The sequence below is a fragment of the Monodelphis domestica genome, chromosome 5 (genome assembly GCF_027887165.1).
Source record: "Monodelphis domestica isolate mMonDom1 chromosome 5, mMonDom1.pri, whole genome shotgun sequence".
NCBI lineage: Eukaryota > Metazoa > Chordata > Mammalia > Didelphimorphia > Didelphidae > Monodelphis > Monodelphis domestica.
Window position 1 is genome coordinate 225606640 of NC_077231.1, and position 13699 is coordinate 225620338.

The window sequence follows — 13699 nt, forward strand, 5'->3', positions numbered from 1 at the left end:
GATAACAGGATGCTCGAGCCCGCTTTTGGACACTCTGAGTAGATGAACAAGCTGCAGTTATCTTCATATTGGAAGTATGAACAGGGATCAGTCTAAGGCAATATTCAGAAAACCAGTGAATATAGTAACATGGATTTAGTCCCAGAATTTGATAGATTGTGTCCCTTACCCAACTATGACTTTTGGTTTGGCACTAGGAAAGCCTTACGATTCACAACTGACTATTTGGGGATTGGGTTTCCTTCCTTTCTCTGAGAGGCAGGAGAAAGTACAAAAACCCAGAGTGTCAAAGATAGTGAATGGACAACACAGACATTTGACTTAATTTCTTCTTCTTGGGTGACATTACCCCTGGCCAGTGGCAGTATCTGAATGTTATAACCAAGATGAGACAGCAATGTCTGTCCTAAAACAAACTACTCTGAATCTTGTTCCTATCTTAGAAATCAAAAGGATGATTTTACTTGGGCCTCTACTAAGTCTCTTCTATGCAACAGTTGGGAAATTGTTTGTTAGCATGTGGTTTTATACTGGTAGATTTATAGTTTGCTTAATAAACTGTTGTGCTTTTTGAGATAGTTGAAAAGTGGAAATAGTGGGTGTTCATTGATTAGGGACAGCTGAACAAATTGTTGCAGAGGAATGTAATGGAATACTATTGCACTGTAAAAGACAAGAAACACAGACAGGCTTATACAAACTGATAGAACAAAGTAAGCAACAATAGCACATTATCCACAATGACTACAATAATGCAAAAGAAAATAATGCTAAAAGGCAGAACTCAACATTACAGTGACCAATTCTGGTCCCAAGAACAGATGTCAAAACACTTTGTTCTTAGTAGAAGTGGGGAACTATGGCATCAAAATGCTGCATACATTGCCAAAGACAGTTGTTTTTACCTAACTCTTATTACAAAGCAAGGTTCATAAAGCGAAATGATATATTGGTAAGTTGTTGTGGCATTAAAAAAAGGCATCGATTTTCAAGAGCCAAAAAAAGGAACTACAGAGGCAACCAAAAAACTAAAGAAACCAAAAAAAGGAACCCTCAATGTATATAACCCTGGTACTCCCCCAACAGATAGTAGCATTATTTAAAGACAGGGTCAAAAGATGGCAAATAATGAAATGGTTCAAGGTCTACAGACATATGATATACGTCTTACCCCACAAAAAGAGGAAAAACTTGGCCCCAAAAGTCAAACAGTTTGATGTCTATGGTGACATGGGTAACTACAAGGCTAGCAAGAGAAACCTCACCGATCTATGCCTCTCTCAAAGGTTAATTATATCCCCTAGGCTTAAGTCTAATGCAATCAAGGACTGGAATTGTGGAAGATAGTTGTATTATTGGGCTGACTTCATTAATTAGCCATATGACAGGCATATATATATGCTCATGTTTTAAGTCATTGCTTTTTTATTTAAGTTGTAGTTGATCAGAAAATTGATTTCTCTTGGTTTATAAAGTCCCCTTCAAGAGGTCTCTCCTGTTACAAGCTTCTTCCAGCCCTTGCCTCCTTTTAAAGACCAGGCACAATGCTGTTCCCCTATCTCAAAGGCACTGGCAATATTTTTATATCCAGCCAGAATTATATACTTTGTCCTAAGGGTGGTCAACTCAGTATATATGAGGAGTGGTTCTGACTGCTTGCTATGCATTTCTGAAAATTAATGATGGGGTATACTATGCCCCAGCAATCAGGAACTGGGTCCAGGATGAGACATGGTTGATTCAACTGTGCATCAATTCAAGTCCTGCTCTATATCTTCTGGTGTAAGGGGTCTCTGAACAATACCTGATTCTAGGTATCCTCTGAATATACCTTGCCTCAGTCTAAAACTCTTTAGATTGAGAATGTTATTACTTTTTGCACCACTTAAAAATTTGAATCTAGATATCAAATGGCTTGTCCATCCCACTAAAATATAACACCATTATTTCTAGAAGGAGTTACAAGCCTGAAGAATAGTTAGGCACAGTGCTGGGTAATGGGATTCAATCTTTGCTATTTTTTTTTATTTTTCCATATGGGTTTCAGTTTCAAAGTTCTCTCAGAATTTGAGGGAGAAGCTTCTCAGTGGTAGTGGGCAAGAAGCAGGAATTGGATTATGGGACTGAATCACTTTTTTCCAGAAATGAACAAGAAACATGATTACAATACGAAGTTTCAAAGTTTACTAGGTGGCCCATCAACTTTGCATAACAAAAGCCCTTGGTTCTGGACCTCCCAGGCTTGTTGATCAGTTGCCATCCTCAGATAATCAACAGTTTTGCCACATTCAATTAAATTCAAGAAACATTTGTTAAGTGCCTACTGTGCACAAGTTAGATGCTGAGGATACAAAGATAAAAAATAACAGTCCGTGCCCTTAAGTTGCTTACATTCTCAGGAGTGGGGGTGAAGGGGGAACACAGGTATCCCATGCACATAGGTAAGCATGATACACAAAGGAGAGCATAATAGAGGCAGTGGAGATTTAGACAAAGTGCTTAAGGAAATTTGAGGATGGAGAGAACACTTCATGTTCTGGAAGCTCAAGGACATCCTTGAAGCTGTCAGTCCTATCTCAGCTCCAATGATCCTGTTATTAGTCCAAAGTGCTGCTGAGTTCAGCATCTAGTTCACTTAGGAAACTCTAGAGCATGTCCTTGGTGTGTAAGTTCATGTGAGGGATGTACTTGGACTGCTGGGAGAAGTCGTTGCCTCCCTTGCTTACAGGAGAAGGGTATCTCACTATTGGGTAGACATTGGTGGGCCTGGTGGTTATCAAGGCTCCTTTTTTTCTGATGGAAGCACATCACATTCACAACACTAGGAAGGCTCATCTCCACTGTGAACTTGGATATGTTCATCAAGTTTAGATTGTTTAGAAAAACACTTGTCACACTCACTGCAGGAAAATACCCTTTCCCCCTTGTGCAGTCGTTGATGGGCCTTCATTCCAGCCTTCCACCGGAAACTTTTGTTACACTCAGGACACTGGAAGGGTTTTTCACTTGTGTGTACAAGCTGGTGGTTTGTCAGACTTCTCTTCTGACGGAAACTCTTGTCACACTCAGGGCACTGGAAGGGCTTCTCCCCAGTGTGCACTCGGATATGCTCTGTGAGTCTAAACTGATCAGCAAAGTTCTTGCCACACTCACTACAAGAAAATGGTTTCTCCCTCTTATGTATTCGCTGGTGGGCCTTCAGATAGGCCTTCAAAGAGAAACTTTTGTCACAGTCAGGGCATTGAAATGGCCTCTCACCCCTGTGGAGACGTTGGTGGGCCTTCATTCCAGCCTTCCAGCGGAAGCTTTTATTACACTCAGGACACTGGAAGGGTCTCTCACCTGTATGAACAAGCTGATGGTTGATGAGACTTCTCTTCTGACGGAAACTCTTGTCACACTCAGGGCACTGGAAAGGCTTCTCTCCAGTGTGCACTCGGATGTGCTCTGTGAGCCTAAACTGATTGGTGAAGTTCTTGCCACACTCACTACAGGAAAATGGCTTCTCTCCCTTATGTATTCTCTGGTGAGCCTTCACATAGGCCTTAGAAGAGAAGCTTTTGTTACATTCAGGGCAATGGTAGGGTCTCTCTCCTGTGTGTACCAACTGGTGATTAGTTAGGCTCCTCTTGTGGCAGAAGCTCTTGTTGCACTGAGGACACTGGAAGGGTTTCTCCTCGGTGTGTACCTTGGTGTGGCTGGTCAGTTTAGACTTATGAGTGAAGCCCTTGCCACATACTCCACAGGAGAATGGCCTGATCCCACTGTGTAGGCGCTGGTGGGCCTTCATGTTGCCCTTGAGGCGGAATCTCTTATCACACTTAGGACACTGAAAGGGTCTCTCACCTGTGTGCATGAGTTGATGATTGAGTAGGCTTTTCTTCTGGTGGAAGCTCTTATTACACTCTGGGCACTTGAAGAGAAAGGCTATATCTCCCATATGCATAAGCTGGTGATGAAGAAGGCTGGCCTTTTGTCGGAAGCTCTTGCCACATTCAGTGCACTGGAAGGGTTTCTCTCCACTGTGTACCCTCATATGTCTGGTGAGTCTATACCGCTGAGTGAAGCCTTTGCCACACTCTCTGCAGGAAAAAGGCCAGTCTCTACTGTGTAAACGTCGATGAGCCTTCATATGGGACTTTCGACTAAAGCTCTTATCACACTCAGGGCATTGGAAAGGCTTCTCTCCACTATGTACCCTCATGTGTTCAGTGAGCTTATATTGGTGAGTGAAGTCCTTTTCACACTGTGTGCAGGCAAATGGTCGCTCTGTACTATGTAAACGTTGGTGGGCCTTCATGTAGGATTTTCGACAGAAAGTCTTGCCACACTCAGGGCACTGGAAGGGCCTCTTTCCTGAATGTAGCTGCTGATGTCTAAGGAGGTACTTCCTTTTAAAGAACCTCTTGCCACACACTGAGCAATGGAAAGGATTCTCACTTGTGTGTAATTTGATATGGGTGATAAACCTAGCTTTCCGAATGAAAACCTTGCCACATGTACTGCAGGAAAACTGTCCATTTCCACTATGCAAACTCTGGTGGGATTTCAAACCAGCCTCCCATCGAAAGCTCCTATCACATTCAGAACACTGGAATAGTTTTTTCCCTACAGGTATGAACTGGCGATAATGCCGGTTCACACTATAGCTAAAGTTCTTCTCACATTCACTAGACTGGAAACACTTCTTCCCATAATGTGAATGTAAGGCAGGCTGCTTTCTAACTTTTTCCTTGCATTTTGAGCATGTGCATGGCTTGTTCTTTGTATGGTTACCATGGTGTTTCACCAGCTGTCCCTTCACAGGGAAGTTTTTCCCAAAGACAGAGTAGGAGTACATTTTCTGCCCCAGAAGAGACTCCTGGTGATTGGGTGAGCTGTAGGTTTTGTGGCTCAGGTATCTGTCACTCTGGGTGGTGTCTTCTAATTTCAGAATTGGAGTCTGTGTGCCCCGAATACACAGATATTCCACAGTAGCTTTCTGATCATATATGGTAGAAATCTCAGTCCTTTCCTCTGAGCACCGACTCTTGGGATCATCTAAATCACCTTCTTCTTCTTTTGTTCTTGCAGCTCCATGGTGCCCTGGAATTAAAAAGAAAAGACCCTTCATTACTTGTATCTGCCTTAAAGTTAAATAAAGAGATTTCCCCATTTTACAACTAAGCCTGAGGTATCTTCAGAATCCAGCTTTTCATAGGTATCAACCCAGAGGAGCTGTAATTTTGCCCCCAAATCTCTAATCACTAGCCAAATGTAATCAAACTTTGAGTTGAGAACTGATTCTAGAAAGTAACTTGGAACTATTCCCAAAGGGCTATAAAACAATGCATACTCTTTGGTCCAGTAATACCACTACTAGTTCTGTATCCCAAAGAGATAAAAAAAAAATTGTATAAAAATATTTACAGCAGCTCTTTTTGTGGTGGTAAAGAACTGGGAATTGAGGGGACATTCCATCAACTGGGGAAATGCTGAATAAGTTGTAGTATACATGATAGTGACAGAATATTATAATGCTATAAGATAGTGGTTCTCAACCTTTCTAATGCCGTGACCCTGCAATACAGTTCCTCATGTTGCAGTGACCCCAAACCAAAAAATTATTTTGGTGGCTACTTCAAAACTGTAATTTTGCTACAGCTATACCTGATATGCATTATGTATTCTCATTGCTACAAATTGAGAGGTTGAGAACCGCTGCTATAAGAAATGACGAAAAGGATTATTTCAGAAAGGGCTGGAAAGACCTACATGAACTGATGCATAGTGAAATAAGCAGAACTAGGAGAACATTGTCCACAGTAACAGTAATATTGTGGAATGACCAACTGTGACAGACTTAGCTACTCTTAGCAATACAATGATCTAGGATTATCCATCTCCAGAGAAAGAACTGTTGTGGGAGTTGGTGCAGATCAAAGCATATAACTTTTTACTTTGGTTCATTTGGGTTTTTATTTTGAGGTTTTGGTGTTATATGAGTATTCTTTTACAAAAAATGAACACTATGGAAATGTTTTGCATGAAAATACATGTATAACCCAGATAAAATTGTTTACCAGCTCCAGAAAGGTGGAGGGAAGGGAGGGAGACAGACAATTGGTTAATATAACTTCAGAAAATGTATGTGGAAAATTGTTATTACATGTAATTGGTAAAATAAAATAACTTTGCCAATACACATATTACCAGACTTCTGGGTCCCAATTTCAAACTGAAAAACATACTCAGGGATACATTGGCAAAAACCAGGTCTTATGGTTTCTGTGTCCAGTAACATATGTCAAACCCTACTAGCTGAACAGGTTAATCCAGAGAATATGAATGTGAATTATAACAAAATGGTATTTTGACATACACTGCTGTTATATCTTCTCCAGCTGAAAGCAAAATTTGCAAGTTGAATAAACTTTTACCCCCACTTTTAAAATACATTTTATTGTTTCTAGATAGCCTACTTAAAGATACTAAATATGAGAGATAAATTCTTAGAAGCAGAGGTATATGGACCCCAACCTTTGGCCAGGTCCTATTCCTCCCCCATTTTTGTTATTATTTAAGAAATATTTCCTAAAAGAAAGCACAGAGGGATCACCTGGTTTTCAAGCAGGATAATTAACAGCTTATCAAAAGATTAAAGGTGCTAACTTAGGAATTTTACTCTTTTTGCCAAGGAGGCAAATGTTGGGGCAGATGGCCATAGGAATATGGAAGCTGTCCTCTAGATAAAAATTATGAGACAAGAAAGATGAGAGGCAACTGCTAAAATAGGGGCTAGAGCTCCATATTATAAATCAAAGCTGAGGTAGTATAGGTAGCAAAAAAAGATCAGTGGCCTTGGGTTCACATCCTGAATTGTCACTTACACTTGTGTAACCTTACTTCCCTAAATTTTTCTTTGCCTGAAAAATCAAAAATAAGTAAATGCACACCCTGTAAGCTCTTGTATTTAATTTAATCAAATGACATACTATATAAAAAACTGCTTTTTAACTTCAAAGTCACAAAGCAAATCTATTATTATTGTGATTTTTAATACAAAACTTAGCAATGTAAACAGTAATAATAATAGTTTGTATTTATATAATGCTGATGTGATATAGTTATATAATGTTGATAAAATGATATAATAATTTCAGGTCTCACAAGACTGTTCTTTTCCCTTTATCCAGGATAAAGCATCCTGTTTATTGCTTAATTCAGATGAAATTATCAGTGACTCTGTCTTCACAAAGAAAAAGATTATGATAAGGCTCAAATTTTGATTGTTATAGTCTTAGCTATCATTTTAGTCTTATTCTGATTTTAGGCACATGATTTATTCCCTACTACCAAGCTGACTAGGTACCCACAGAACTCAGGTATTGTGAATCTTAAAATTTCTCAGACTCTACCTTGGAACATTTGGTTAAGGCTATTCCCCATTTTAAACAATGAAGGTACTTGGTCAGGAATGTATTGAGAACTTTACATTACTCCATCCATACTTAGGCATACTTTAGGGGAAGATAAAGTTGTAAAACTCCTTACTGAACAATGGAAAAGTCCCTAACTCATACTTATAGTGAAGCCAAAACCTTAAGCTAGGTCTATTTTTAGATCTAATACAAAAGGGTGCTAAGTACCTATGAAGGTCAAATTAATCACTAAAAGGTCAAGCAACTTACAAAGGGCAAGCTTAGCAAAGAGGTGTGAAGTACTCAGAAGATATAATCTACCCAGAGAAGGTGAGAACTAAAGAGTGGTGAAAACTAAGAATGGGCAGTCCTAGGAAAAGCATCTACTGTGACTGGTAGACGTGAAAATTTAGGGGAGGTGACACAAGAGAAATTTTTCTTTAAAAGGAAGGAGCTTGAGGCCTCTAGAGATAGTTCAGCTCTGAAAGCTGAATTAGAGTGTCTCTCTGAACTCTGGAGTTTTGCTTGGAATGACCTTGTGGTGAGTGATTAAAGACTGACTAGTCTCTCTTAAGGCTTAGGCCATGGCCTAGGCCTTTTCCTACTATTTCCTCTTACTCTGTCTCTCTCCCTTTCCTTAATTCCTTAATTTGTATTAATTAAAATCTCCATAAAACCTAGCTGACTTGGGTATTTCATATTTGGGAATTTTTCCCATGGTGACCACTTATTTTTGATTTAACTCAAGACACTAAAAAATTATCTTTACAGTTTTGGCAATTCAAAAAGTCTTGAAACCCACATTTTTGCAGTCACAGTATCTTATTATAAGAGCAAAATATTAGGGGTCCAGAGTATTGGTAACAAACTCAGAGAGGCGTCGTAATCAATATACAAAGATCCCTGCAGGCCACATATTGACATAGTTTTAAAATGTAATGCTATTTTTAACTGTATTTTTATTTATATTCTTAAATATTTCTCAATTACATTGTAATCTGGTTCAGATTCCACTCAGTATGCTGTGGGCTACATGTCTGATATCTCTGAAGAAGCCTCCTGGCCCCTCATCCACTGGGAAGGTAGAGTCAACATGAACTAGAAACAGCATTCATTAACAACTCTATTCATAATGCTAAGCATTTGCCTCTAAAACATAACATTCTTAATTTTTAGAGTTAAGAATTTCAGGTATCCTGAACATGACAAGAAAAATGCAGGGATACTACCTTATTTAATCCAATAAAAATAAGAGTCCTCAGAATACTAGGAAATGTTAGTTCTAAGAGAACCCTTGAATATTTAGTTCAATGATTCTCAAATGCTTCAAAATTCTCAAAACCATGGCCTAGGAAAAGTAGGAACCAGTTTTCATGATAATTATTTGTTCTCACTTACCCCTAAACAGTTGCTTTTCTGTGACCTTCAAGTTGAAATGCTCAGAAGCACTTAGGCTGACTCCTATTTCTGCTTGTTCCAAATCTCCCCAATTCCCATCAAATAACACTTCTCCTAGTTCAATCTGGAATATCAAATCTGGTTTGGGAATGGTATAGTCTGTCAAGAAAGGTCACATAGAAACAATTTATTTCCCCTTGTCTAAAAACATGTATTGATTATTACTCCTCAGTACAAACTCAATATATTACACCAGGTAGGTGAGGGGGAACAGAGGGAAGGAAAGACAGACAGACAGACAGACAGACAGAGTGAGAGTGAGTGAGAAAGAGAGAGAGAGAGAGAGAGAGAGAGACAGAGAGACAGAGAGAGAGAGAGAGAGAGAGAGAGAGACAGAGAGAGACAGAGAGAGAGAGAGACAGAGAGAGAGAGTTAGTTTTCTCCAAAGACCACACTCAATCCCTTCTCTATTTTTTTTAAAATGCCCTTCCCCATTCTCACTGGGAATAAATTTCTACCCCTTCACAAAGCTTCCCTCCAACTATTTCAATAAACATTAATCTCTCACTTATCGAAATTCTTATTACTTGTAGTATGTCCCACTAAACTGGCTTCTTCATTATAGTCTTAACGTTTTATTTGCCAATAAAGAATTTCTTATTTATTTTACTGGTCTAAGCCTTGACTTCCAACAAGACCATAGTCTCCTACAAGATAAAGTGCTGTCTTATGCTTCCCTAACAGATTTAACTGAGAACTAACCAATGAGTCTTTCCCTGTATAGCCCCTATCCAATTCCACAGAACTATCTAACATTTTTTTAGTAAACACAACTTACCCAAGGAGACTAGAGTTGAGTAATTGGCCCTCATCACATGCTTGTAAAGGTCTTTCTGCCAATCATCCAGGATATTCCACTCTTGCTCTGAGAAATATATGGCCACATCATCAAACTTTACTGGAACCTAAAAAAACAAGCATCATATAGATATTTACATTTGCCAATGCCTTTGCTGCTCTTATAGACTTTGCAGTTGTTTGTTTCAAAGAGGGAATTACTAAATTATTCCAATAATGTCAGTTAATTTGAAGAATACAGAAAAGTGTGGGAAGATAAATGGTAGACTATAGATACAGATTACTACATAGAATGCAGGGTTTGTTTGATTCTGAACTGCCTTTTCCACTTTTTTGTTATGAGATAACTCTTTGTGGGGGACAGTGGAAAAAATATTGGAAATGAAAGTGATGTAAAAATGAAAGGTTCATAATTTGAAAAATAATAATATCCATAATGACTATATTAATATAAATAAAAACACTAAAAAACATTGCAACAACTGGTCTTGGTCTGACTAGAGAAAAACTGGTGAAGTATACTCTCTTCTCAAGAGATGTAAAGGACCATAGGCCTACGCCATCAGATATGATCAGGTGGTCTTGCTTAATAGGTATTGTTACAAAAGAGAGTGCACTGAAGGAGGTAGCCAGGAGAAGTTATGTTAAACCTATTATGGTATAAAAAACAAAAGTCAAAAATATAGTTTAAAATTCTAAAAATCCCCATCAGTGAAAAACTAAAAACACTGTAAATTTCCAATGCCTAAGTAATGGATAAACAGGCTTTCATAAATCAAGGCAATGGCACACAGAACCACTGAAAAAACAGAAATAGGGAAAAGATTTTATAAAATAATACAAAATGGAGTTGGCAAGAAGGGATATGGAAACTTTCATTTACACTAATTATGGGAAGGGATCAAACTTATGTTTTCTTTGAAGTAGGGAATTCCTTGAGAAATTTCCTAGGCATTTTCTCTGCAATTTATGGCCCAGCACTTAGCACAGTACCTGACACATAGTAGGCATTTAATAAATGTTGATTTGATTGATAAGAGTTACACTAGACACTGAGAGGTTAAGTGACATGCCCCAGGTTCATCTGGCCAGCACATATTCAAAGGAGTGATTTGAGCCCAGGTTCCTGACTCTTGAGGTCAACTCTACCACAAAGCTTCCTATACGTTAATTCAAAATATAACTATGTAAAACTACAATACATTTGAATATATACAAGGATGAGAACAATGTTAGTTATTAATGGTTTCTGTATATGTTTATTTTATTGTCAAATTAAACACAAAAAATTTTTAGTCTCTTCTCATAACCCTCAAGTTATACTTATAGTTTTCTAATGAAAAGATGTGGTTGAAAAAACATTGTTCTAGAAATAAAAAGTCTTAGGTAAGTAGTAATAAGGATCTGTGAGTCTTTTTTCTATTGGTTTGACCAATAATTATCTATGTGACTTTAGCTAAGCCTTCTCTGAACGTTTCAATGATAAAATTTGTCCTACCTCAACAAGATGGAAACACTAAAAAAATTATATTCTTCAGTATTCAAATGGATCTATGAACTATAAACCTACTGCAAAAATTTCCAATGTCATTTCCTTTTTCTAAATACTGGTACTCTGAACAATAAATTAATCAATAAACATTTATTAAACACATTATGTGTTTAATAGGCACTGTGCCAAGCACTGGAATGGAATGTTTAATATCAATTAATATCCTTCATCTATGGAGAAACTCATCTGTACATGCCTACTCCATGGCTCTTCTCCATGGTGTCCCATAAATTTGCCTTAGGGGGCTCACTATGCAATTTGGACATCCAAGTTGTCCCTTAATCTCAATCTGACTAGTTCATCTTCTTCAATTATGTTTCTTTGAAGATCTCCTTTATACATCTTTTCCTATTTAATTCCTTTTTTGTAATCTATTGTAGCCTGTTCCTGCCTACCATGTGCCTCTTCACTGGCTCCTGGGATGATCCTCAACTTCAATTCTTTGATAACTACAAACTTCTATGTTTTATAGCCATATAGCACCACAGAAGATCATTGGTTTTTAAAAAGATGGATCTTTGTTTCAGGGAGAAGCTCAAGGAATCAAAATAACTTTGTAATTTCCAAAAGGCAAATTCAATTTACTCTTTTCTTCCTGTTCAATTCTAAGCCAAGCTGACTGTGTTCCATGTTGGTCCAAATACATATGCACACACACATGCAGGCGTATATAGAGAAAAACACACACATTGCTAAATATTGTGTAAATTGTCATGCTTGGTCACAGTTATCAGTCTTTTTTGTTTAAGGCATCTAACTGGTATGATATTATACGCAGCATTCCATAGGATTGTAGATCCATAGTTAAAATGGCCCTCAAAAGGGGAAAGGAGTAGCATTTATAATGCTTGTTATGTTCTAGGCACTGTGCTAAACGCTTTTACAAATCTCATTTGATCCTTGCAACAACCCTGGGAGGTAGGTGCTATTATCATTCTCATTTAACAATTGAGGAAAACAGTTGATGAAATGGAGGTTAAATGATTCACCCAGGGTCACACAAGTATATAAGGCTGGCTTACAAAGCCATCTAATCCAACTACATAATTTTTTAAATGAGGAAACAGTGTTAAGTGACTTTCGAAGTCTGCTTTTTTTCTTTCTTACTAGGGAATACTGAAGTGGGATGGAAGAGTGGAGGGGATGATCTGCATCCATAGGTGTGTATGAGAGAGAAATGGGGGGAGGTGTTGGACAACTTCTATAAAATGACAGCCTTCTCCTTGGGACTTTTGGCCAATAAATAAATAACCCCACCCTAAAGCTTTAAAAAGTTTAGTGCTACAAGATTATATAGTCCTTCAACTACCTGCAAGAGAACAATCAACCTCTCACCCACCTTCTAAATCCTGTCTTTAAGCTAAGCATATCCAGTTCCTTCCCTCTCCCCATTCAGCCCGAACTCTGCATTTCCCAGGTGTACCCGCTCCGTTCTAGTCAAAGCGGCCGGAACCAGCTCGTCTGTGAATAGACGCTGTTCTCTGCTCCTGGAGCCCACTCCCCCACTAGCACCGCTCTCTCCTGGCTGAGCAGAGGTGTGAAGTGGCCCTAGGAGAAGCCTTCTCAGATCCTGCACTCCCGCCCCGCCCCCTGAAGATAGCTCCTCCAGGCCAGGCAGCGCCGCTCCACTTCTGCCTCAGCATCTCCAGCTCAGAAGACCTTGTACCCTTGCCCCTCGGGCTGCTGGAAGCCCATTTGAATCAGGCTGTTCACAGGGTCAAGGCCAAGGATAGGAATCTAGCCGTGTCCACGTCTCGCATAGATCTTTGGTGCCTGCACCTACTCAAGGGCACCCAGGAACTGCTGCTTTGTGCCCGCCCGCCCCATTCCCGAGCTTAGCCTGCACGGGGGCATCTCTCACCGGAGCAGGCGCCGCCGCGGCCATGGCCCTCAGTCTAGTGCCCAGGCCCCGGGAAAGTTGCGACGCAGAAGGCCTAAGGGAGTCCAGCCCTTTCCCTCCGCCTCCTTCTTCCTCCCGCCTCTCTCCTCCAGTGGTCCGGCCCAGGACGTCCGGCCTCAAGAGGCTGGGACAGGAGGGGGAAAGCACGGAACAGGGGTCGGAGCGGGAAGCCTAGTTAGTCCCTGGGCCGCTCCGAGCCCCTGGAGACCCGGCCCTGTGCTGGGCTGCCTCCGGAGCCTGAGCACCAGAGCCCAGGCCCCAGCTGATCTCCCCTTGCAACCGGCAGCAGTTGCCGGGTATACGCGAGGCATCCTGGGACTCTTGCTCCCCTCCAGCTCAGAACCCTAGCGTTTGCCAGAACTCCTGTGCCACAGCGCCACCTCCTGCCCGGAGGAGTAGAAGTGCGCTGGAATAGTACTGGAGCAGAGGGAATCTCTCCTCCTCCTGGATCTTCGAGGCATCTCCCAAAGCCCATGTCTCTTGGTTGGCCTTGGAGTCGGTTGTCGGCCTTTTCAGTGAACAAAAATATGCTTTCCTTCCCATCTCATCTTTGCTCTTGGAAAAAAAGAAAAGAAAAACTCTTGTAACAAA

The 13699-nt window shown here is 40.0% G+C and overlaps 1 protein-coding gene across 2 annotated transcripts; it reads right to left on the reverse strand.

Moving 5' to 3' along the window:
- Nucleotides 1-629: 629 nt before the first annotated feature.
- LOC100014233 (zinc finger protein 84-like) lies at nt 630-13441 on the reverse strand. Of its 2 annotated transcripts, XM_007504529.3 has the most exons (4): nt 13070-13441; nt 9637-9763; nt 8799-8957; nt 630-5085 (listed from the first exon to the last, which is right to left on the reverse strand). In XM_007504529.3, the coding sequence occupies exons 1-4, from the start codon at nt 13091-13093 to the stop codon at nt 2822-2824; spliced, it is 2574 nt and encodes an 857-aa protein (XP_007504591.1). In that variant the 5' UTR covers nt 13094-13441; the 3' UTR covers nt 630-2821. The 2 variants fall into 2 exon arrangements, with proteins under 2 accessions (XP_007504591.1, XP_007504592.1); XM_007504530.3 differs by lacking the exon at nt 8799-8957 and having other exon boundaries at nt 13070-13435.
- Between the last annotated feature and the right edge of the window lie 258 nt (nt 13442-13699).

What these genes read in the sequence shown, in the direction of transcription:
- LOC100014233 (XM_007504529.3), bottom strand. Translation starts at nt 13,093, where the DNA reads ATGGCCGCGGCGGCGCCTGCTCCG. An exon ending in CCGCGGCGGCGCCTGCTCCG is followed by an intron (nt 9,764 to 13,069) that starts GTGAGAGATGCC and finishes TTGTTTTTTTAG; the next exon opens with GTTCCAGTAAAGTTTGATGA. An exon ending in AGAAAAGCAACTGTTTAGGG is followed by an intron (nt 5,086 to 8,798) that starts GTAAGTGAGAAC and finishes TTTTAATTCCAG; the next exon opens with GGCACCATGGAGCTGCAAGA.